General features: G+C 35.9%; 4 protein-coding genes across 7 annotated transcripts; 3 read left to right on the top strand and 1 right to left on the bottom strand.

Annotated features, from left to right (window-relative positions):
• Positions 1 to 862: 862 nt before the first annotated feature.
• LOC111801925 (ATPase GET3B) lies at positions 863 to 5,996 on the top strand. 2 transcript variants are annotated; one of them, XM_023686161.2, is made up of 11 exons: positions 864 to 1,115; positions 1,893 to 2,104; positions 2,185 to 2,247; positions 2,422 to 2,532; positions 2,914 to 2,988; positions 3,080 to 3,148; positions 3,221 to 3,286; positions 4,409 to 4,483; positions 4,555 to 4,653; positions 5,043 to 5,177; positions 5,824 to 5,996. In XM_023686161.2, exons 1-11 carry the CDS (start codon positions 929 to 931, stop codon positions 5,959 to 5,961), a joined length of 1,230 nt encoding a protein of 409 aa, XP_023541929.2. In that variant the 5' UTR covers positions 864 to 928; the 3' UTR covers positions 5,962 to 5,996. The 2 variants fall into 2 exon arrangements, with proteins under 2 accessions (XP_086983390.1, XP_023541929.2); XM_087127264.1 differs by having other exon boundaries at positions 863 to 1,115; positions 3,080 to 3,286.
• A 2,550-nt stretch (positions 5,997 to 8,546) lies between these two features.
• LOC111801927 (OVARIAN TUMOR DOMAIN-containing deubiquitinating enzyme 9) lies at positions 8,547 to 12,844 on the top strand. The gene is made up of 10 exons (XM_023686164.2): positions 8,547 to 9,463; positions 9,556 to 9,785; positions 10,666 to 10,739; positions 11,358 to 11,412; positions 11,517 to 11,591; positions 11,695 to 11,768; positions 11,856 to 11,904; positions 12,083 to 12,167; positions 12,278 to 12,334; positions 12,502 to 12,844. The coding sequence occupies exons 1-10, from the start codon at positions 9,025 to 9,027 to the stop codon at positions 12,549 to 12,551; spliced, it is 1,188 nt and encodes a 395-aa protein (XP_023541932.2). The 5' UTR covers positions 8,547 to 9,024; the 3' UTR covers positions 12,552 to 12,844.
• A 753-nt stretch (positions 12,845 to 13,597) lies between these two features.
• WTF9 (Ubiquitin carboxyl-terminal hydrolase family protein) lies at positions 13,598 to 14,893 on the top strand. The gene has a single exon (XM_023686160.2). It carries the CDS (start codon positions 13,626 to 13,628, stop codon positions 14,868 to 14,870), a length of 1,245 nt encoding a protein of 414 aa, XP_023541928.2. The 5' UTR covers positions 13,598 to 13,625; the 3' UTR covers positions 14,871 to 14,893.
• Positions 14,894 to 16,194: 1,301 nt separating this feature from the next.
• On the bottom strand, positions 16,195 to 22,146 carry PUM4 (pumilio 4). Of its 3 annotated transcripts, XM_023686155.2 has the most exons (11): positions 21,986 to 22,146; positions 21,793 to 21,860; positions 20,697 to 21,401; positions 18,811 to 20,132; positions 18,561 to 18,702; positions 18,372 to 18,479; positions 17,917 to 18,129; positions 17,725 to 17,835; positions 17,262 to 17,456; positions 16,744 to 16,918; positions 16,195 to 16,651 (listed from the first exon to the last, which is right to left on the bottom strand). In XM_023686155.2, the coding sequence occupies exons 3-11, from the start codon at positions 21,381 to 21,383 to the stop codon at positions 16,599 to 16,601; spliced, it is 3,006 nt and encodes a 1,001-aa protein (XP_023541923.2). In that variant the 5' UTR covers positions 21,384 to 21,401; positions 21,793 to 21,860; positions 21,986 to 22,146; the 3' UTR covers positions 16,195 to 16,598. The 3 variants fall into 3 exon arrangements, with proteins under 3 accessions (XP_023541923.2, XP_023541922.2, XP_086982888.1); XM_023686154.2 differs by having other exon boundaries at positions 16,195 to 16,918; XM_087126762.1 differs by lacking the exon at positions 21,986 to 22,146 and having other exon boundaries at positions 16,195 to 16,918; positions 21,793 to 21,979.
• Positions 22,147 to 23,634: the final 1,488 nt, after the last annotated feature.

Raw genomic sequence — 23,634 nt, 5'->3', positions numbered from 1 at the left:
TGGTTGAGTTGTGGAATTGTCTTTTTTATTATTATATTTTAAAATAATGCTATATTAATAATTAAAATTTTATAAAATTTAAATATTAAATATTTACCGGTCCTCACTTACCTTAATATCAATTAATCTTTTTTAGGAGTAGAGTATAATTTGGTGGGGTTGGAATGCAATCCTATTTTTCGGGTTTGTTGGTTAATTGGGTTTATCGGACAAAAATATGTTAACTCTATTGAATTTTCGATTTTCAAATAAAAAAAAATCTAATCCAACTTTTGGGTTGGAATAGTCAGAGTTGATTTGGTTACTGTGTCATATGAACACTTCCAATTTTAATGCTTAGCGTTAAAAATTTACATCGAATCGCTAGTCATGTTGGGTCGGTCGGTTCAATGTGGGTACATCATTTCCATTTTTGCTTGGATTGATGTTGGACTATGATGGCTCACACACATCAAGTATCAGAAAATAATCTCACGTTTATCGCCACGTTTCAAAAATACTAATAAACTTTCAAAATTAACATTAAAAAGTGAGATAATTTATGAGGTGTCGATAAATAGTTTGGTCCACATGTTGTCACTGAAATTTATTTTCGAAAAAATAAAATTTTATGGGTATTTTAAAAACATGGTATTAATAAAAAAAATATTTTTTAAATTTGAAATAAATATTTTTAAAATTTAAGGGTATTTTTGTTAAGTATTTTTGAGAATATTAAGAGTTTTATTTATTTAGCTTAATAAATTAGAATTTGGTTCGACTATCTATGGTCGGATAAGATAAAAAGGCGGTTCAATGTTACCGGGTTGGCCCGACCCGATATGCGGATCCGGATCAAGTAGTTGGAGTCGAGGCTGAAGCTGAAGCTGAAGTTCCAAATTATTCCGAGCAAATTCTCTCATTTGCCAGAGAAGCAGAAGCCATAGCCATGGGGAGCTTGTGTCTTCCTTCTACTTTTTCTCCTCGTATTCGCTGTTTAACTTCAAGAAATTCTATGGCAATGGTAGGTTTGCTCTCTCATCATCCCAAGCCCTTAGCTCCACCCTTCGTCGCCAAAAGTTTCCGTTTCATTTCACTTTCATCTTCAACAAAACCGCCCAGAAAACTTCTCCAAGGTGATTTTGCAGCAATTTTATTCTCTTCATCGTGTTTTCTTCCCTTTTTTGATGCCATATCCTAATTTGTTTGTTACCTGCTTCGATTTCGATTGGAAATTTCGTAACTACTTGCGCATTAATTCTCAAGACTATTGGGTGACCAAATGTGTTGAACAAATATACATGAACAATCGTTGGTGATTGCTGGATATTATTTCCTCTGTGAAATTATTGAAGTGGGAGGGAGGAGAACGGTGTTAAATGGAGGTTTCTTTTTCTTTCTACGTGTTATTATTGTCGCAATTTCAAAGATGGAAGTTAAACAGAGTTTACAAGTAGAACCTCTAAGGATAACATTCTATTTGCGGTCTGAGCTTATTCTCTATCGTATCCACTCATTTTCGGTCAGAAAATTAATTTGCCACGACTGATAATGGAGGGCTTTTTCAGTTAAATGATGGAGATGGAAAAATGAATCCGTTCTCATGATCTTATTATGGAGCTGAAATTAGCACAGTAATTAGCGGGAAGTCAAATTTTATGGATCACCATAAAGTAATCGTGATTGGTTTTAGCTAATTTTTTAATTTTCTTTCTTCTAATCCCAGCTAGATTGATGTTATTCCCCTCTCCTTTGGTTGCACTGCGGAAATTTGATTGTAAACATTCTCATGTAGATAATCAGTGTTAGGACAATTTTCTTTTCTGGAAAAATAGGGAATTGGTTATGTAGTTCAGCTAAGAAGTTCAATGCGATTTTTGGAAATGAATAACTTAATTGTATTTTTCAAGCAGTGAGGTCAGTGGCTACTCCTGCAGAAGGTATTGCTGGGTTTGAGAGCATGCTCTCTGGTACTGAGCGGAAGTATTACCTTCTTGGTGGGAAAGGAGGTGTTGGAAAGACAAGTTCTGCTGCCGCTCTAGCTGTGAAGTTTGCAAACAGTGGCCATCCCACACTTGTTGTTTCTACTGATCCTGCACATTCGTTAAGTGATTCGTTTGCTCAGGTGAGGCACTTATTTTTTTGAGTTGTGCTGCGAACTTCAAGTGGAACTCGAAAACGTGATAGATGAGTGGTTGCTTGTAGGATTTGACTGGTGGTACGCTCGTACCAGTTGAAGGTCCTGACTCTCCGTTATTTGCTCTTGAGGTAACACAGAAGTACTTACTGTATTAATGTCTCTAGTCCTTTTAGGTATCTCTATTACATATGGTCCATGTAGAATTATAGATATGGGAGTAAATTCTAGGAGCAATTTACTTTCTTCTTATTATGGTGCTACTCTTACGAACCCAGTGAGTAAAATTTATATCATGGCAACAGATAAACCCTGAAAAGGCTAGGGAGGAATTCCGTAGTACAGCTCAAAAAAATGGTGGAACTGGTGTTAAAGATTTCATGGATGGCATGGGCCTTGGAATGCTTGTAGACCAGGTATGTATGAAAATTGCTTTTAGTATAGAGATGTGTCGAGTGATACGCTGTATACTCACCCCTTAATCACACTATTTACTACATTACATGATACTGCTCAGATGTTAAACACTAAACTAATAAGTTTCACGCTTGCACCTGCTTGTCCAAAATGAAAAACACTTGAAAGTTCTCAACTATTGGGACGAGGATGACTATGCAATGTTTAAGATGCCATATGGGTTAGAGGCTGAACTTCTATATAGGTCTGAAAATAATGGGTCTCGGTCACTTTGATTTTCTCTCAATTATTTTAAAACCCATGTAGACGGAATATAATAATGCATAGCCCTTTGTCATAGTGTAATTATTTGACTGGTTGCTTGACTTTGCGTGAAAAAGTTAGGAGAGTTGAAACTCGGAGAATTACTGGATACACCACCTCCTGGTTTGGATGAAGCTATAGCAATTGCCAAGGTATATATTAAACCATTGGTTAATCTGTTTTTTGTTTGTGCTTGACGTGTATTTTGGGGTTCTTCATGATTTTAATTCTAGTTATTTCCAGGTCATTCAATTTCTTGAGTCTCCCGAGTATAACATGTTCACTCGCATAGTTTTCGACACAGCACCCACGGTAAGCTATCCAACATGTTCTCAAATTAACGGCTTAGTCCATTCATTTAACATTCTGTTCTCTGGGTATCAGGGTCATACTTTACGGCTTCTATCCCTGCCAGACTTCTTAGATGCTTCCATAGGCAAGATATTAAAGGTATGATTAATTAATAACGACAGCTTAGTTCTGGATTAAAATCTTAGTTGTAATTGACTGTTGTTTCTACTATGGATGCCGACTGGATTTCCTGATTAGATCTCTGAATTCAGCGCATCACTCACTAAATATGTTGTTGCTCTCATTGCTGTTTTAGTTTTTTGTTCTTCCTTTTCTCACAACCTCAATGAATGTTTGCTTAATTTAGCATTTTGCTTCAGCTTTGAACTTTGAAGGAGTCGTATTTGATTGATTACCTTTCCCTTGATCTGCATCTTTTGTGGACACCAGACTGCAGTATGAGATCTTGCTTGAAATGTGTATGGAAACAATCTTACTTTTTCATTGAGGCTTAATGTTCGTGATGGAATTGGAAGTATTATCATTATCTCAGAATCATGGTAGTACTGGAAACCTCGGAACATTTTTTGTGGTATATTTTGTGTGATCTTAATTTGTTTCCGCTTATGATTGTGAGTCGATAAGCTTGACTTAGCAAAAGAAGTTATTATCTTGGAGAAATTTTAGGATAATTGTTAGTGTTATTAACTCGAGCAAGTTTAGAAAAATTGTTATTCTTTTGTTTAGTAGTTGCTCACTTGGAAAGCATAGTGCTTATGGTTCTTCCGTTAAAAGAAACTGTTTTTTTTTTGCTTCATTTATTTGTTTCGGTGTATTTCGATCGTGAGCTATATCCAACAATGATACGGTTATTTGAGATTGATTATGAACAATCGAGCTATTTCAAGTCCAATAACATGCCTCTCTTATTCTCCTACTTTCTTTTTCCTTTTAATCTCTCTATTTTTCTCGTTCTCTTTCCTGCTTGTTCTGCATCAATTGTTTATATAAATTCTGTTGCTGTTTCTATTGCAATTCCTCTTTGACCTAAATTCACCGCAAATCAGATAACTTATGTTTTATGGACAATACATGGAACTCTAACAATCTATAGACTATTTGTTAGATTCTTCTTGTCCCTACTAGTAATGCTTCTCTTTTTTATATATATATATATATATATATATTTTTTTTAATTTATTATTATTATATTTTTAATTTAGGTCTTCTTTTTACCTATTATCTGGACATTTAATTTTCTCTTCCCACTTAATGTTTCAGCTTAGACAAAAAATAGCATCTGCAACCTCAGCCATTAAGTCTGTATTTGGACAAGAAGAAAAGCGGCAGGATGCAGTAAGCTAACTATCATGGAGCTAATATTAACCCCATTTTGATATTCCATTAATTATGTTTGTCTCATTCAGGCTGACAAATTAGAGCGTTTGAGAGAGAGAATGGTAAAAGTTCGCGAGCTTTTTCGTGACAAAGAAAGCACAGAATTTGTCATAGTTACTATCCCCACGGTACTAAACAATTTTATCATAGTAATATCTCATGCGTTCCTGGCTAACGATAGGCATGAGCTTATCCACCTATTTTTTTTTTTTCTTCATGAAACCTATATACTTCAATCAGGACATTTTTGTTCCATTGAATTCCACTTGTTCAACATGACAAGATTCTGAGTGTATCACTCTGGAAAAATTGGTCTACGTCATTGTTGGTAGTGGTATCCATGTCATGAAGTTGAATAAATTCAGTTTTGGGTAGATGACAATTTGTGGAGTAAGTAAATGTCTTATTCCAGAATAAACTGTATGGGAATTGAGTAATGAACAGTCAGAGTATTAGCTTTTAGTTCTACCTGAGCTCATCGTATATGCGAGTCGCTCACTTTTCGTATTTTGTGAAGGTTATGGCTGTGAATGAATCATCAAGGTTGCATGCCTCTCTAAAAAAGGAATCTGTCCCTGTCAAGAGGCTCATTGTCAATCAGATTCTTCCTCCGTCTGCAACAGATTGCAAGTTTTGTGCAATGAAAAGAAAGGTAATGAGAAATGTACAACAATTTGTTTACATAACCTTCTTAGTGATCATCAATGTAAATCTGCAACAGCCAAGTCCACCACTGGCAAGTCCACCACTGGTGCCAACCACAGGCAGTTGTTGTCCTTCTAGACTTTTTCTTTTGGGCTTCCTCTCAAGGTTTTTAAAACACGTCGGTTAGGGAGAGGTTTTAACACCCTTAAAAAAAATGATTTGTTCTCCTCCTCAGCCCATGTGGGACCCTCCAATACACCCTCCTTTAGGGCCCAACGTTCTTGCTGGCACACCGCCTCATGTCCATCCCCTTTGGGGCTCAGCCTCCTTGTTGACACATCTCTCGGTATCTCGCTTTGATACCATTTGTAATGGCTTAAGCCCACTGCCAGGAGATATTGTTCTCTTTGGACTTCTCCTCAAGGTTTTTAAAAGGCGTCTACTAAGGAGAGGTTTCCACACCCTTATAAAAAATGCTTCGTTCTCCTTTCCAACCGACGTGGGATCTCACAAAATCTCTCATTTCAAATGCAAGCGGCGTCATTCATTTTAAAACATCTTGAAGCTTTGCATATGTTGATCTTTCTTTATTGAGCTAAAATTATTACTTAGTACAGGAACGTAAACATGTAGTTAAACTGAAAATGTTTCAGGATCAACTGCGTGCTTTGGATCTCATCCGAAATGATCCAGAACTCTCGAGCTTGATGGTTATTGAGGCACCATTAGTTGATGTCGAGATTCGAGGTGTTCCAGCTCTTAAATTTCTTGGAGACATCATTTGGAAATGATTATGTTATCCAAGAAAACACAAAGCAATTTGCAGGTATCTTTTTATTTCCCTCTTCTATGGATTTTTTTTTATCCTCGTAAAAACTTTTGGATATACAGAGAAAAACACTTCCTACCCCAAACACATGACTGTAAGAGAGCGAGAGATACATCTGCCAGCCAACTGAGGAGTGCCGCAGGTTCAGATTGAGTAGCTCTGCAGTTGAAATAGAACAAACACAGGTTTTATCTAGAACTCATGAGATTTAGTTCAAAAAACGAAAAAAAAAAAAACTGAAGGTGCATCACGTGGTTAGCACAGGATGTTGCCTGAGAATGAATGTTATGTATTTTTTGGGATATGTTTAAAAGTATAATAAGATGAATCATTTTTAAAAAGAATCTGGGACAGAGTCCATTCTCTACTAATCTTTAGGTAGATTTTGCAGGCTTAAGTGCCCGAGACTCGGTTTGATAGACCGTTTTTATGGTTATATTACAAGTTTGGTCTTTCAATTTTTTTGTTTTTGTCTAATAGTTTTTTTTAATGGGTTCCTGAATGTAAAAATGTCGAATAAGTCTCTTAACTTTCAATTGTTTGTTTAGTAGGTCAATGATATATTCAACACTTTTCTAAAATTAACGAGTCTCTTAGACATAAAGTGAAAATTTGTGTTGAATCAGACACCAAATTTTCGATTTATGTCTATTAGGTTCTTGAATTTTAAAAAAATGTTAGAACATGTCAACGATGTACTAAAATCGAAAGTTTAGAAATTAGTCCGACACTTTTGCAAGTTCAGGGACTTGTTTGACATAAAGTTGTACGTTCGGGAACTGAATTAGTAATTTAACCATTTTTAAGTTGTTAATCCGATATCTCTTAATGTTTTAAGCCCTTGCTACCAAGCACTGAGAATTGCATATTTGTTGTATTGCTGAACACTTGGATTTCACTTTCTTATTGTTGAAACCTTAGTGTTGGGCATTTGAATCAGGTTTTTGCTGAAATGGGTGACAATATTCCCAATGAAAGGTGAGGTTTATGCCATCAATAACTTTTTCTATATATTATTGGATGAAAGTCCAAATATCGACTAAGGTAGAGAATGATCATAGGCTTATAATAAAAGAATACTCTCCCCGAGGCCTTTTGGGGAAGCCCAAAGCAAAGCCATAAGAGCTTATGCTCAAAGTGGACAATATCATATCATTGTGGAGAGTCGTGTTCATCTAACATTTAGACATTTAGAAGTCGTTCGTAACTATTTTTTTTTTTTTGCTTTTTAATTTTATTTTTTCTTGTTTTTTCATCATTTTTTTCTTATATTATCTTTATAATAATTCTCATTATTGTTTAGAAAACATTTAAATTGTTACTCAAATTTCCAATTTTTTCCTTTTAATTTTCAATATTTAACGAGATTTTTTAAAATATCAGTAAAAGCACATTTTCTCGCAAATCACGGATAAAAAATAGTGTTTATAAGATCAATTTTTAAAATATTAAATGATTATTCATTCCATGATTTGACTTTAATGGTGTTCCATTATTTAGGATATTAAAAAATGGAATAATAATAAAGTCAATGCATCTCTAGAGTTTATTTCATCAAATATATATATATATTTATTTATTTTAATGTTTAATATTTTTGTTGGAGGGAAAAATTATTGGTTAAATTACCATTGTACCCTCTTAAAGTCAAAAGCTTAAATTTAATTAATTGAAATTTATTTTACTTATTTTGCTTTCACGTCTTGTTAATCAAAAAATTTAAGCTTCATGTACCAATAAATTATGGGCACGTATATTTTTATTTGCTTCATCTTATTCTTAATGTATTTTTTTTAAAAATTATTCAATTAATTCATTTAATATCAATTATATAATTAATTGTAATTAAAAGCCATCAAAGCTAATATTCAACATGACATTTCAAAATTTTCCTTTTATTCATTCTAATGGGTATTTATAATTATTTTATAAATATATTTAATTTAAATTTAATTTAAAATTTAGAGATTTATTAGACATAAATTTTAAATAATTTTTAATTATATATATAAATTCTATTATAAAATCAAAATATTAGAATTAATCGAAGGAGTTATTATTGGATGTTTGGTGAAACCTCGTACATAAAAAAAGATAATAAATCTAAATAAATAAATAAATAAGAGCTTAATTAAAATTTTAATGGTGGGGGAGAGAGTATAAAAATGACGCGTGGCAGATTTACCGGTTCAGCCGGTAGGTAGTAGCGGACGCTGGACACGGGCGGTTCTCAAGTTCCAAAACAGCGGCTGTGACGACGACGCTCCCCCACTTTCAAGAAAGGACGCTTGAACACACACACTCCAAATTTCTCACATTCTCATTCCCAATTCTCAATTCTCCATTCACTTTGTTTTTCTTGTTTGATTCCTTTCCGTTGCGTTTCTGGATTGGTTTGAACTTGTTCGACGGTTGATCATCTGTGTTGCCCACTGCCTCTTGCTCTTTGTTTGTATCTACACAAACCTTTTCCATTTTTGTTTCTTCTTATCGCTTTGATTCTTCTTTCCTTTTCCGCAAGTCATTCCTTGGATACTCAGGTTGGTGATTGTTCTTTTGATTTCGTGAATCGATTTTGCCTTTTTGTTTCGATCTTCTGCGTGACTTCTCGTATTCCTTGCTTGATTTTTGGGTTTGTTTGTATTTTGAGGAGTTGTTGGCCTTGGAAAATCGCTTTTCAAATTAGGGTTCTTCTCTGTTCGTGTTTATGCCTTTTTATTTTTTAAGGAAACTTCATCCTTCTCTTGATCAAATAAGCAAATATTAGCAATTTCTGCTCCATCCCCCACGGGTGGCCTGGGAATTTTAAGACTGCGACTGTTTTTCTTTTTTTTTTTTTTTTTTTTTTTTGGTTAATTTTTCCGGATATATCATATGTTTTACATTGCACAAATGGTATTTCAGGTTTGAGTTTGAACTGTGGAATTTTTCTTGGTGATTGTGTTTTTCCAGGAAATATTGGATTGTTAATTTTTTATATTCTGGAATATTTGGCGCTTTTTGTGGGTAAGAATGACTGTCAGTCATGATCTTCTCTCTCTTGATTTCAGTTATATCTATCCATTGGGGGTATTCCTTAGGTCAATCAGATGTAGGAGTGCCCAAAGCTTATCGTGTGCTTTTCAGGGTTATGGAAACGTACGATGTCGATCCTGATGTCATGAGATGGGGCCTTCATCTTTTAGATGTTTGTACCTTTACAAATGACAGTTCTCGCAATACTGTTACTGAATATAGATTTGACCCGAGTTATAGTCAAGTGGCATATGTCAATGAAGGTTATTGTGAACCGTGTACTGTGAATTTGGAGAATGATGAGGCTATTGCACACGCTTTTCAAGAAGAGATATCTAGAATTGATTCTATAGAGCTTTCTGGGGTATCTGATTCTGGGGAAGACCGTCTGCAAGCATCTGTTCTTGCACAGGATTGGCTTGGCCCTTCGTCTAGGCATGACCCTTTTGGTAGTGATAAGTCATCAGTTATTTGGTAGTTTCTGCTTCCAGGTTGTTGTCACGTTTAGTTTTTCCTAATCAATTTTCGACCTTATAAATAGGACTTGAGGGTGATCAGAAAACAACTCTTGGCAACAACATAAAAGTTGGGGAGACGGATGATCTGAGAGGCAACGAGGTGGAGAAAATGGGAAATCTCTCTTCATATCACCACAACACAGTAGATAATCCTTTTGCGGATGAATGCTCTTCATATTCATTGGAAATAATGGACGAGTCTTCACTTGATGGTGAAGTGGGCAAAAGACTGAATCAAATCGTTCCGGTTCCGGTAAGTATGTGCGTAGCTTTCGTGAAAAATTCCTTGGTTGATTGTGTTATTCAATAATATATACTTTTATCTTTCTTTTGATTATGAGTTTATCTTGAGTTTGGCTATATCAGTTTCTTAGCTTCTTGTTCTATGTCCAAGTTGTTTTCTTGAAGCTTAGACGTATTTTGTTTTCTGTGTTAATATTGGTTAAAAAACTTAGGGGGTCTATTTTAAATCTCGATTAACAAGAAGTTCAAAAGTGGATACTTTATTATTCAATCTTGACAAAGAGGCATCAAACTCAAAAAGACACATTCTACCCATATATTTCTTACTCAAACCAATGCCTCCAATTAGAATCTTGAAAGAAAACTGATACCCTGAAAATAAATCTGACTAATAAAAAATAAAAAATCGTTCTCGTTAATTGCAACAAGGAATTGGATTAGTCCGCATATTCTATAAACTAGTTATGAATAATGCTTTCCAAGAACATCAGCATTCCTAAGGAATAATGAAGAGAGAGCTGCCCAGGGCCCTTAGAAGACTTGCAATGACCTCTAGGGTCTACCATTGACCAAAGATGGTACTAGATTGAATGAACAACTAATTTAACTCTTCCATCTCCCCTAAATGGATATAACTTATGGAAGTTTGAACAATAGGAAGCTCCAATTAAATGATCGTTTTTAATTCTATTACTGATGCTTCCCTCTTATTGCTCTAAAAATAATCAATGTTTTACTACCGAAATAATGAAGACTTCGATGCCTGATTTTCTAAGCTCAAGGCTAATGAGGAGCTATTTCTAGAAAGTGTAAATTCTTCCGTAGACTGTATATAATAATTCAGTATTTCTTGAACTTAAAATCCAGTTGTATTTTCTGTTCTGTTGCAGCATGTTCCCAAGACCATTGAGAAGATACCTTCTGCTGATGAAGAGATGTCAGATCATCAACGACTCCTTGAAAGGTCGTGAACATGTTGCATCATCAGTTTTGCATTTAACGTATTTGAACAATGAATCATATAGTGGATGCTGCTTTTGTAATGTCTAAGATGGGAACCAAACGTTTTGCGTCTGAAAATTTACTTCATATAAGAAAATGAGCTCATGTTTAAATTATTCAGAGAAAATATTCGAAGAATTAGTGGTAGCTTAGCCAACCTTGCGTCTGGTGACTTCTTACAAAATTTTGATTCATGCACGAAGTTTTTTGCTTTAGTTTCTTCACAGCTGGTAGATTTTCCCCTTCTCGTCAGTGCATTGTTAGAAGTTGGCCATTGATTCATGAAGTTTCCCTTTTTGGCCATGCAAAGAAATTTCCTTTCAAGGAGTTTAGGGGAAGACTTGAGAGTTTCAGATTTTGCTTTTGTTTGTGCAGTTTCTCAGCGCATATACTAAATGCTGTAAACATATCTTGCTTTTAGTGCACGTAGTCTATGCTGTTAACTTGTTTTGCTAGTCTTCTGTTCCTTCATTTTCTGTGATAAAAGCTTAGGTTGAAACATCTAGTTCATGGATTACCGTTATTTATTTGATGCATATGATGTAAGCGTCTGATATTTGAACATTCTGGCCTTTTCTAGATTGCAGTTGTATGAGCTGATCGAGAACAAGATTCAAGGAGATGGCAACTGTCAGGTTGTGATTATTTAACAATTCATTTAGATGCTCTCTGTTGTAGTTTATGTTTTGTTTAATAAGCTCTTGTTGGATTGGCCTGAACTGATGCATCATCACTTCAGTTTCGTGCTCTATCAGATCAACTATATCGGTCTCCTGAGCACCATGATGTTGTGAGAGAACAAATTATAGCACAGGTATGACTTTACTGTCCCAATGCATGATATACATGTAGGTTTGACACCAGAGTTACCCCGTATTAATGCGTTGAAACCATTTTCACTTTATTGATGCCATCAGCTAAAGTTTTATCGAGAAATATACGAGGGTTATGTTCCAATGGCCTATGACGAGTATCTGAAGAAGATGAGCAAGTAATCATATCCTGTTTCTTTTAATTATTGTTAGTATTTAGGTTTTATCAACTTGGATGCTCATCTCTTATTATTGAAACGAACCAGGAAAGGGGAATGGGGCGATCATGTTACACTACAAGCTGCTGCAGATTGGGTATTGCCATATTTCCTTCTCATTGTGGATTATAATATTTGAGCATGGAATGTGGGTTTAGATACCAGAAGAATTAGAAAAATCTAAGTCTAATGTCTGAAAGTTAAGAAAATACAATATTTTTTGGTAACTTGTATCGAATACGAGCATGAGAAGCAACTGTTGCATTTTTTTGCAGTTTGGAGTTAAGATATTTGTGATAACTTCATTCAAGGATACATGTTCTATTGAAATACTTCCAAAAGTTCAAAAGTCCAAACGAAGTAAGATTCCTAGACTGATTTCTTTTCAACACACTGAAACTTTTGTATTCTCTTTCAAGTTTCCCCCCCCCTTCACAGGAGGAGGCTTATGAACTTCTTGGCTTGTGCAGTTATTTTCTTGAGTTTTTGGGCTGAGGTGCACTATAATTCAATTTATCCTGAAGGAGGTAATTTTTTTTTTCGTAACGGTTGAACGTGTAGTGTATGTTGTATGTCTCGTTAGGTTAACCCGAACGTAATTTAAATAACAACCAAGTAACAATTTTTTTCGAGTACGGAAACGAGTGAAGCTATGTTTAAAGAAGTTAAAAAGAAGAGATTATTTGATTTTCAGAAATCCCAACTTCGTACGCGAAGAAGAAGAAGAAATGGTGGAACTTTTGAGTTTAAAGCTTCTTCCTTACACACGGAGTGGTTAGGGTTATTATAGAAAAATGGTTGATAGTTTCTGGGTTTTCTTCCTCTTCAAAGGCTGATGATTGCTGATGGATACCTCACTACTTCATTTCTTCTGTAAATATTTGCACATTAATTATTTATTATTACTGTTACTATTATTTATTATTATTATTATTATTATCCATCATATTTTTGTTTGCTTTTTGCCTCACTTTCCGGCTCTAGGGAGAGTCCTGCCCTGTAAATTTGCTGAGAATTCAAGATTATATTTTAAACCACCCTAATTTTGTACATTGTATTATGACCTACTCGAATAATACTTCCTTTGTTTTTTTCTTTCCATTCACTCGATCTCTTCTTCCGTTTCATTGATTTTGTCTGGATCCTTCTTTTCTTCTGAAAAATGGGAAGGAGAAGTATCTTCTGTGGATCCCTCTTGTTCCTATTTAGTCATTTTTTTGTTTCTTCCCTATTCTTAATAAGAATGGGAAATAGTATTTTGCCTAAATAGTAGACAAGTAATAAATAAGAGAAGGCTAGTGGGAACTTTACGTTCACTTTTAGAATGAGTAAGAAAACTAAACTTAGACGATTATTCCATTTGAATAGATGTTGTAGTGTATTATAGATTGATTTGCTCCTTACGTATTTCCTTTCTAAAGAAAACTCCTGTAAAGTTGCGCTTAGTTTAAAAAATACTCATATTTGTTCATCATTAGTTGTAGAACATTAGTCGAATTATCATCGTGATGCCTTCTTGTCCAATTACCGTGATTTCGATTTAAGTTTCAAATTGAAAGAAGTGAAATTCCTAAAAAAAATATATATATATATGGGTTGAGTGGTCTTCTTTCAACTTTTGAAAATGAGGTTATTTCTAAAAAGTTGAAAAAAAAAAAAAAAAAGTTCCAAGGGTAAAATTGTAATTTGAATCCCAAGTCAAAAGATGCGATTTTTAAAAGGAAGCTTGTTTTCCAAAACCAAAACATCGAGGGTCGTAGCCGATTCTTATTTCTTACCATTTCCATCAGCTTTTGCAGTGGCGAAGACCTCAAAGCGATGTTCCTCAACAAACTACCCGCCTCCAAAATCCTTCAAAAAAGCCGCCAAAACCCCCTTCTATCCCTCTGTTTCCCCTTCGCGAATCCTCCTTATACCTTCACACAGAAGTCCGGCTATGTCGATGTCTACATGAAATGGAAGAAAGATTCGTATTACGATTCCATCGAGCATATCCTCAACTCCATCCAACTCAAATCCGTCATCTCTTTCAAAAACTGCATCGCCCAAGACCCAAATGGGTGCATCCCAATCTCTGCCGTTTCTAAGCGAGGGCTCGAAATGGGTGTGTCGATGAGGGTTTCGAGGTTTCTAAGGTTGTACCCATCAATTTTTGAAGAGTTCACAGGTCCTCTATACAATCATCCTTGGTTCAGATTGACCCCAAAAGCTGCTGAGATTGATGAAGAAGAGAAAAGGGTTTATCAGAATTGCAGGGAGGATTTGATATGCAGGTTGAAGAAGTTCATACTGATGAGTAAGAATAACGTTCTGCCATTGAAGATAATCCAAGGTATGCAATGGTATTTAGGGATTCCTGATGAATTTTTGCAAAATCCAGAAGTTAATCTTGATGGGTCTTTTAAGTTAGTTACAATGGAAGATAAATTAGAAGGATTAGCTGTGGAATGTGATGAGAAGTTCATGTCTGTGATGCAGAAAAACGCCATTAAAAAAGGTGTTTATTCTTGTGGAACAATGGAAGCACTTGAATTCCCACTCTTCCCCTCAAAGGGCTTAAGGTTGAGGAGGAAGATTGAGGACTGGTTAATGGAGTTTCAAAAGCTTCCTTATGTATCTCCCTATGAAGATTTTTCACATTTGGATCCAAATAGTGATATATCAGAGAAAAGATTGGTGGGTTTTCTTCATGAATTGCTTAGTTTATTTGTGGAACATTCAGCAGAGAGGAAGAAGCTTCTGTGCCTTAAAAAGCATATGGGTTTGCCTCAGAAGGTTCATAAGGCATTTGAGAGACATCCTCACATGTTTTACTTGTCTTTAAGAAACAAGACTTGTACTGCTATTCTTAAAGAGGCTTATTGTGATAAAGCTTCTATTGAGAGACACCCTATATTGAGAATTAGGCGAAAGTATATCAATCTGATGAAGGAATCTGAAGTGATTTTGAAGAACAGGAGGTTTGGTAATGGTCTTGCTCATCGAGAAGGTCTGGTGGACTTGGATTTGGACTTGGATTTGGATGCTGCAGATGGAGATGAAAGGGAAATTCCTAAGTGTTAATGCTCCACTCTACTGTTAGCCTGGTATACCATACTCTCTCTTTTTGACATAACTTAGATTCTTCTAGTTTATCTTTGATTTTATATGAAAACTTGTAGTTTATCTTTGATTTTATATGAAAACTTGTAGTTTATCTTTGATTTTATATGAAAACTATGACATTTTATGACTAAATCTTTAACATTTTGGAGATAGGGGGAACTCTTTGGTAGAGCGTAGACTGCTCTAGTTGTCTAGAAATAGGGTAGTTTTTATACTCTCTCTTTTTGACATAACATTTTGGAGGTTTGGGGTTTTTAGAGGTCTAGCAGACACGTTTTAAAAACTTTAAGGGGAACCCCGAAAGGGAACACTCAAAGAGGATAATGTTGGCTAGCGGTGAGCTTGAGCTGTTACAAATGGTATTAGAGCCAGACACTATGTGATGTGTTAGCGAGGAGGCGGAACCCCAATGGGGGGTGATGGGAAAGCCCAAAGAGGACAATATCTGCTAGCGGTGAGCTTGGGCTGTTACAAATGGTATTAGAGCTAGACACCGGGCGATGTGTCGTCGAGGAGGCTGAACCCTAAAGGAGGGTGGACACCAGTGCTAGCGAGGAGGCTGAACCCCGAAGGAGGGTGGACACCAGTGCTAGCGAGGAGGCTGAACCCCGAAGGAGGGTGGACACCAGTGCTAGCGAGGAGGCTGGGCCACGAAGGAGGGTGGACACCAGTGCTAGCGAGGAGGCTGGGCCACGAAGAAGAGTGGACACAGGCAATGTGCCAGTGAGGACGCTAGGCCCCAAAGAAGGGTGGACACCAAAGGATGTGTCAACAAGAACGCTGGGTCCAAAGGAGGGTGGATTGGAGGTCCCATATTAATGGGAGAGGAGAATGACGCTGGCCCTGAAGGGGGTGGATTGTGAGATCCCATATGAGTTGGGTGGATTGTGAGATCCCATATGAGTTGGGGTGGGTGGATTTTTTATTTTGTAGTTCTTTCCTTTTTCCCTGTTATGTTTGGCTTTCTTTCTCTGTTTCTGGCCCTTTCTTATTATTTCATATAAAGGGAGAGAAACACATTCATTTGCTGTTTCATCTCATCTTAAAACGTTTAAAATCATTCCTTAGTGATGATATCTGTTTAGTGTTCTTAGCCCCATCAGATAACTTTCTGCTACAGCAATGAGATTGCCCTTTCTTATTATTTCATATAAAGGGAGAGAAGCACATTCATTTGCTGTTTCATCTCATCTTAAAACGTTTAAAATCATTCCTTAGTGATGATATCTGTTTAGTGTTCTTAGCCCCATCAGATAACTTTCTGCTACAGCAATGAGATATATATAGATAAATAGATAGATAGATGTTATATAATATATTAGCTTCTTTACTTCAGTCATTTACATTTGGGGGTTTAGCTTTACATAATACATTATATATTAAAACTTAATTCTCTCTATCTGCAAATTCCGAGAAAGTGAGGGTCGCAAAATATACACTCTTTCTCCAATATTCTTCTTATTCTCATTTACAACGACACTTCTTTCTTCCCCGCCCCTCCCTCTTCCATTACCTCTGCCTTTAAATACTTTTTGTTTATTTACAAATTACTGTTATTCTGTCAGCTGAAACATAAATCTCTAACCTTTCACCTCTGTCACTGCAACAGCAAGAAAATGAACTGGAATTCTTTTTGATCAAGGCAGCTGGAGACTGACCTGACCTTGCTGCAATCCGAAAACTGCTCTACCGGGAGGATGAGAAGGAAGACGCCGACGCCGACTGTCCAATTCTCCTTTCTGCAAACGACAGGCAAGTTTATCACGATCTGTGGTGATCACACTAAAGATATCCAGAATTATGAGTGTAAGAGAAGTGCTACGTCTCTCACCTCCTGTTGTGATGAGCTTTTCAACTCGAGATACGATATGTTTACCGTAAGTATACCTCTTGAGGGAGTTCAAGTGAACCCTGATACGAGAGAGAATTAATTCAAGACTATGGTCATCACACGACTCTAGAACCTTTTGGACAACGTAGTTCCCAAACGGATCCTTCATCATTGCCTGTAACATATCATTTTATCAGACCAATTATTTGTAAATTTATACAAGCATTGCCTGTTACTGCTGATCATCCTACCAGCACCAAGAACTTTCGTTTCTATAAAATTACTATATATGATCTCTTAACTATAATACGAAATACACCCAATTGTCGTAAAAGTGGAATATTTCTTCCTATTTATTGAACATGTTAAGATACAGGTATTAAGGCATGTATGTTGAAGTTAGAGTGTCTTCGCAAAAGCTCGACTTTAAAGTGAAAAACACAGCATGTTATGCTTCTCTTGCATGATCCTAGGCAGGTACACACGAGAATTTAAAGATGAGAAAGTATTCAACAGACCTGCAAGGGCTCATTCTCATCAGTAGAACCAAGAATCTCGTTAATTAGTAGTTGACGTTCCTCAGGACTGCCAAATGTTAAACACTTCTCCACAACATTAGAAGCAAACTTCTGTTGACTCATCTTTACAATCTGTCCTGCAAGCTTACTTATAATAGCAGACCGCTCGTGCGGTTTACCGAATTGAAGTACATGCTACAAAATAAGGGCACAGAATTGGTACAGAGATATAATAAAAAGCAACAATGATCATTGACAATATAGTCTTCTTTAGATATGATGAACAGAACAATCAGTTTCCCCTCGACCCTATTCTAAAAAACATAGAAAGTAGTTGCATTGCAACTAAAAAATCACACAAATAGTCAGATGAATCAACTAATTTCTTGACAAACGAGCAATATATTGACGCGTACATTTGTACATATATACACAAATTGACTATTTCGCATAATTTGTTTACCTGAATAACATAATTTCCATACTGATCTTGTGACAGGAGGCAAACGGATTGCATGATTTCATCCATGATAATTTGTTGTGTATTCAAATCATTGCAGTGTTCTAATACCCTCTACAAACATCAAGAATGGAGATCAATCTATATTGTATATTTTCTACAAATAAAAATGTACAGGAGAAACAAACCAGTTACCTGAATAACACGGCAGCCATATGGATGAGTGGATAGTGCCAGAACTTGGCCATAAAATGATGATATGATAAACTGGATTCTATCTTGAGGGACGCACTCGATACATTTCTGAATAACATGATTTCCGTTCTGATCACGAACACATTTCATTACCGAACCATCAAGCTCGGCAACCATTTGAGCCTGTTGATCCGAACCAACTACCTCCAAAGCCTGCATAAATATTTTTTTTTTCTCTCTTTATAAAGCATCACTGTCTCATTTGGTTCATAATGGATAAAGTAGAAGAGGAAAATACAAGGTAATTTATCATCAGATGTTCTTAATGACAAGTGCATCTCATTTTCCCAATAGAACAGCGGAGGTGTTCATAAACAAGGACAAAATCCACCCAACAATAATGCTCATTGCTGATTGAATAAACATTCATAAGCAGGAGAGAGTCGAGAAAGAACCTTCTGAATCACTCTGCATCCATACATTTGAAGACTAAGAGGCAAAACATGTCCTGAAACTTGGTCAGCTAACTCCTTCCTTTGACTTTCAGTACCATGTTCGAAAAACTGCACCGATGAATAATCAATCAACTCGAGATTTTAATATACCAAGCCATTGAAGATACATCTAAATTCAAAAGCATTTACTTTCTGAATGACATAATTTCCGAAGACATCGGTCATCAAGGTACGAGCATGTGGAATTATCTCGGGAAATATCTTTGTCTTCTCCACCACATTGGCAGTTTCTAGCTTTTGCTGGATAAAACGACTTCCATATTGATCCATACTACACAAAATAGGCATACCATGAATTAGGAAAAATTATAAAAATAGTATAATTAAATAATACCCTAAGAATAATACATGTAAAAGAACACCAATAGATCATGCGCACCTGAATTCAATGACATGATCAACAATGTCTGAAAGCTCAAAAGATCTAGTCTTGTTGCTTTTGAACTCATCCAATAAAGTGGATGGAAAACTTTCATCTACACTACTGCTGATATCCGGCTGCCAAGACCCCTGGGCTCCTATTGAATTCCTCATCAGTGAATTAAAGCGCAAGATTCGTTCATTCTGCAGCATTGTACCTCCGTGTCCAACAGACGAAAGACCAGAATCCAATACTTGGTCCGCCAAATATGGGATGCCAGAACCATATAGAGTATTTGCATACAATCTGGGATTATAAACACTTGAATTACCTGAAAGTGACAACTCGTAGTGCTGCTTTTGTTGGGCAAGCAAGGTTTCAAGATAGGCACTTCGAAGGCCTTGCAAGTCTCCTTGAGTAATCCCATAGTAATTATGGGACTGCAAACTAGAACCAGCATGGACTGCACGATCAGAAGTTCCCGATGGCAGCTTAATATGATCAGATGTTCCGTAACTATTTAGAGCAGAATTATGATTCATGTTTATAGCAAGGTCACCAGACGTATATCCAGCCAAATCCATACTCTGAAGGTTTGGATTTTGAAGGTGTATAGTAGGCCCTTCCTTGCTTCCAAAGCCTGACGAATTTGCTTTGGAGTATAGACTGGTAGAAGAAGAAGTTCTTTTGGGAAAGTTTACATTATCGTGAGAATGCATCGTAGGCGCTCTCAGGTTCATTACAATCCCACTTTTCCTTGCTAGCTCAATATTATCACTAGGTTGTGAGAGATTTTTGTCACTAAACTCAGGCAGAGTACGTGTGTGAATACCATTGGACATGTTGATCAGAAAATCAGACTGTTCACCATGATCCAGATGAAGTCGAGATTGGACCCCATTAACTCCATCTTCAGGTCTAATTGACGACAGGTGTAGACCAGATATGTCAGGCGGTTCGGTAAACCCAGCAGAATGACCATTTTGGACCTTGAACACAGTTATATTCTTCTTTTCTACAGGGAAAACCCTACTGCCAACAGGAGGTAGACCAGAACTTGAAGACCTTCCAACTAGCTGTGGTTCAGGAGTCGTGCTCCTCGAAAGAGCCGAACAATTAGGATTCAGAAAGGAATGAGAAATTGCTTTGTTATGACTCTGAACTCCAACAAAGCCAGGGGGACCTGAGTTAAGCAAATCCTCAATAGAACCCCCCACCCCATTACATAATCCTAGTGGCTTTATATCAGTCATTCCCATAGTGTCAACATCCCCAAAAGAATTATGACTCGCAGGGCGTGACAATTGGCCAGACAAGGAAGCAGATTCACCAAGTCCCTCCTGCAGGATATTATCTATTAATCTTTAATGCATTAAATTAAAGAAATCTCTGCCTACCCAACAAGGAGAAAGCTGCTTTATTATGACACCAAGATCTGTAAGATGGTTCTGAAGACATGCATTCACCTATAAAACTAATTCTAACCGAAGCTGAAAAAAAGGAAAACTAAAAGAAACACGAGCTATGAACATGGTAATATAGACTAGTATCATCAGAACAAATAGAACGCCAGAACTAAACAAACATAATGTAGGGACCATATCTAACAAAAATGAGAAGACAAGTCCAATTTAGAGAGATCACTAGCCAAACCAAGGTGACTACAAGTATTGAACCAAAGTAATATAACAAAAAAAAAAAAAAATCGTCGCAGCTTAGGAGAAATAAGTTAAAGAATGAACTCCATGTCATATCCCTAAATAAGAAAAGAAATCTGCTATATGACACGCGACAATATTGTATATATCTAAGATAACCACAAGCGGGTTCACTTAAAAATTTGCAGAAAATACAACATGATAGGGGCCAAGCTAGATACAGTGTAAAATAGTTAGATCAGTTACCTGGACAATATCAGCAAAACTCCTTCGTCTTGCACCAAGTCCAAGTCCATCGCCACATGATCCAACTAAACCGTCCCTACCTCTGTCGTGCCACTCCGATAGAGCGTTCCTGGAGACATTTTTTCCATTAGCACCCCCAAACTCCATTACATTACTACTATTCTTTTCTGCCCGCTGTACAGAACTGCCAGGCTGCATAGAGAACAATGATGAACTTGTATTACCATCTACTAACTTCTTCCAGTTCCAATCCTCCTGTCGCCCCAACGAAGACCCACTTCCCTGAAACCGCTGCGCAACACGCCAGTCCTCTTTTGATACTAAAGGTGGAGGGAGTCTTGGATTGATATAATCATTCGAGTAATAGTAAGAAAGATAATCCGGGTGTGAACGAATCTCATCCTCAGATAAAACCCTATCATTAGTACTACTCTTAGCATTCAACTCACTATAATAAGAGCTTGTAAACAGACTTCCCACAGCATTTAATGATCCCTCAACTGTTGGGGGAGCACTACCACTCCTGTAAATATTCAGATCTCCATCTCGCCCTGTTACTGATTGATTGGAATTTTCTCTCAGAAGTAGTTCAAGCTCAGTCCGCAAATTATCTTCAAAATTTCCAAGGGGCACCTGGTGACCATCATTCAGTATGGGCAGCATGTCCGTGTTACTCCCAGAAGCCATCTTCAGGGATTTTAAGCTCTAAAATCCCGACATTCCCCACACACAAAAGAAAACACAGCATAAATCAAAACAAGCAAATTTTAAATTCATAAATCAGAGACCCACTCCACTGTTTTAATACTCGAGAAGTATTAAAGAAGCAAATTAATCCACACAGACTATCAAAAGAATACAGACAGAAGTAGTCGCATATAATATACAAGCATCAGGCCCACAGATTCGACCTCTGACGGAAACAAAGTAACAGGAATTCTCAAAATTCCATCAACAGGTCCCAAAAAGTTGTGGAAGGCAAAAAAACAACGCAGAATCCCTCCCCCGAAGACAAAAAAAACATTAAACTAAGAGGGAATCCTACATCGCAACTACCAAAAATCGGCATGTAAGAAGACGAGAGAAATTTCCAGACCTGTAAGAAGATCCTCCACAATGATACACCAATACGATCAAGACTCAAGGAATCGACCGCTCGTGAAGCTAAAATCCATAGCGAAAGGGGCAAACACAAGAAATGAGAAAATCAGGGGAAGGAAATGCATAATAGTGAATCGAATAGATGATTAAAGAAAGAGAAAGAGAGAGGGAAATGAATGAGATTTCACCGTGTCATTGAGGAATCTGGAAGCAAAAGTAGGCATGAGAAATGAAAATCGGGAATAATTCAGCGTGAAATTCCGTTTGAAATCGTAAAATTAGGAAGAAATTAGAACAATTCGCGTGGGCCTATGAATATCAATATGATCCTTCGGAACGGCTGTTATTGTTTCTTTTCATTTCAACAAAATTTTGAGGAAGAAAAAAATGCAGAGACAACCACCGCCGTCTGATCATGAATCGACGGTCATCTACAAACGTACGTGCATTGCATGAGCCTATGCTCGTACACTTCTTTACAAACCTATTTTCGACACTTTTGTACTCAAAAATTAATTGTTTAAATATATATATTAAATGGTTCTCAACTTCTCACTATTTCTTTTATTTATTTCTTTTTTATTATTTTACTCTTACCTCAATACATACATATATATATATATATATATATTTCAAGGGGTCGACGGAGAGAAAAGATTTCCGAACCAGAGCATATTATTGACTCAACCACAAATCTGTTGAATGAAGGTAAATCAGTTGACTTCGTTTATGCCTTATGTAGTAAGTAAAAGGCGGCTAAGCTTACATTCGGAGTAAAGTAAGAGAATTCAATCTTGCACCATCTTCAACTCTTCTCGGGATCTGGTGTTTTTCGAGAAAAGGTTTGATCCATTAATATCATGATTGGGTCGACCAGAGAAGATCTAGAGTGAATAGAAAATAAAAAACGTACGCAACGTTACAACTGAAATCCTTCGAATAATTCTGCCATAGTTAAATTAATAATAATATTTTTAATTTTTTTCAAAAATATTTTTACTTTTTATATACAAATTATTAGTGTTTTGTTTATAAAAAAAAACATTCTTATTTTTTTTAGTTCTTAAAAAAAAAAAATATAAGTTTATTTTTAATATAAAATATTAATGGTTTCATTAAAAAAAAAGTATGATAATAATTATCTTTTTATAGATTTCATAAATATTTTATATATGTTTCTTTTATTTACAACAATTTGATCGAAAAAATATGTTTTATGTAAATTGAGTATATAAATTGAGCTATATTCACATTGGTCTGCTCTTAAATATATTTATAATCAATTATTTGTGGGATAATTAAATTTCAGAGATTATTTTGTTTATTTATTTAGAAAAATCATTTTCCTTGTTTCAACCCCTATATATATATAGATATAGAATTAAATGGCCTATGTGTGGCCCTAAATATTTAATGACATTTAATTTCGGTTGAATTTTAATAATATATATGGTCATATTAAATTAAGTTTTCCAATAAAATATAAATTTTATAAATGTAATTAAAGTATAAGAAACAAAAGAAATATGATATTTATTGAAATAAAACCTATATATAAAAACAAATCTCTTCTTTAAATTAAAAAAAATATATTTAAAATAGTTTAAAGATGAAACAAAATTATTTTTAGAAAAAATAGAAAATAAAAAAATATAGATTATGAAGGGCTTAGGCCCAAATCAAAAAGTTTCTTAGAATTGGGCGGCCCAATCTTCAAAAAGCCCATGCATTGGCCCAATCTTCAAAAAAAGCCCATGCCTTGGCCCATTGGATGGTTTAAAGAACCTGACTTCAATAAAAATAGTGATCTTATCCACAGAATGTATTACGCTACCAA

This window comes from Cucurbita pepo, chromosome 9, assembly GCF_057944985.1.
Source record: "Cucurbita pepo subsp. pepo isolate OVF chromosome 9, ASM5794498v1, whole genome shotgun sequence".
In the NCBI taxonomy this organism is placed as follows: Eukaryota; Viridiplantae; Streptophyta; class Magnoliopsida; order Cucurbitales; family Cucurbitaceae; genus Cucurbita; species Cucurbita pepo.
This window is presented reverse-complemented; position numbering and strand designations above follow the sequence as displayed.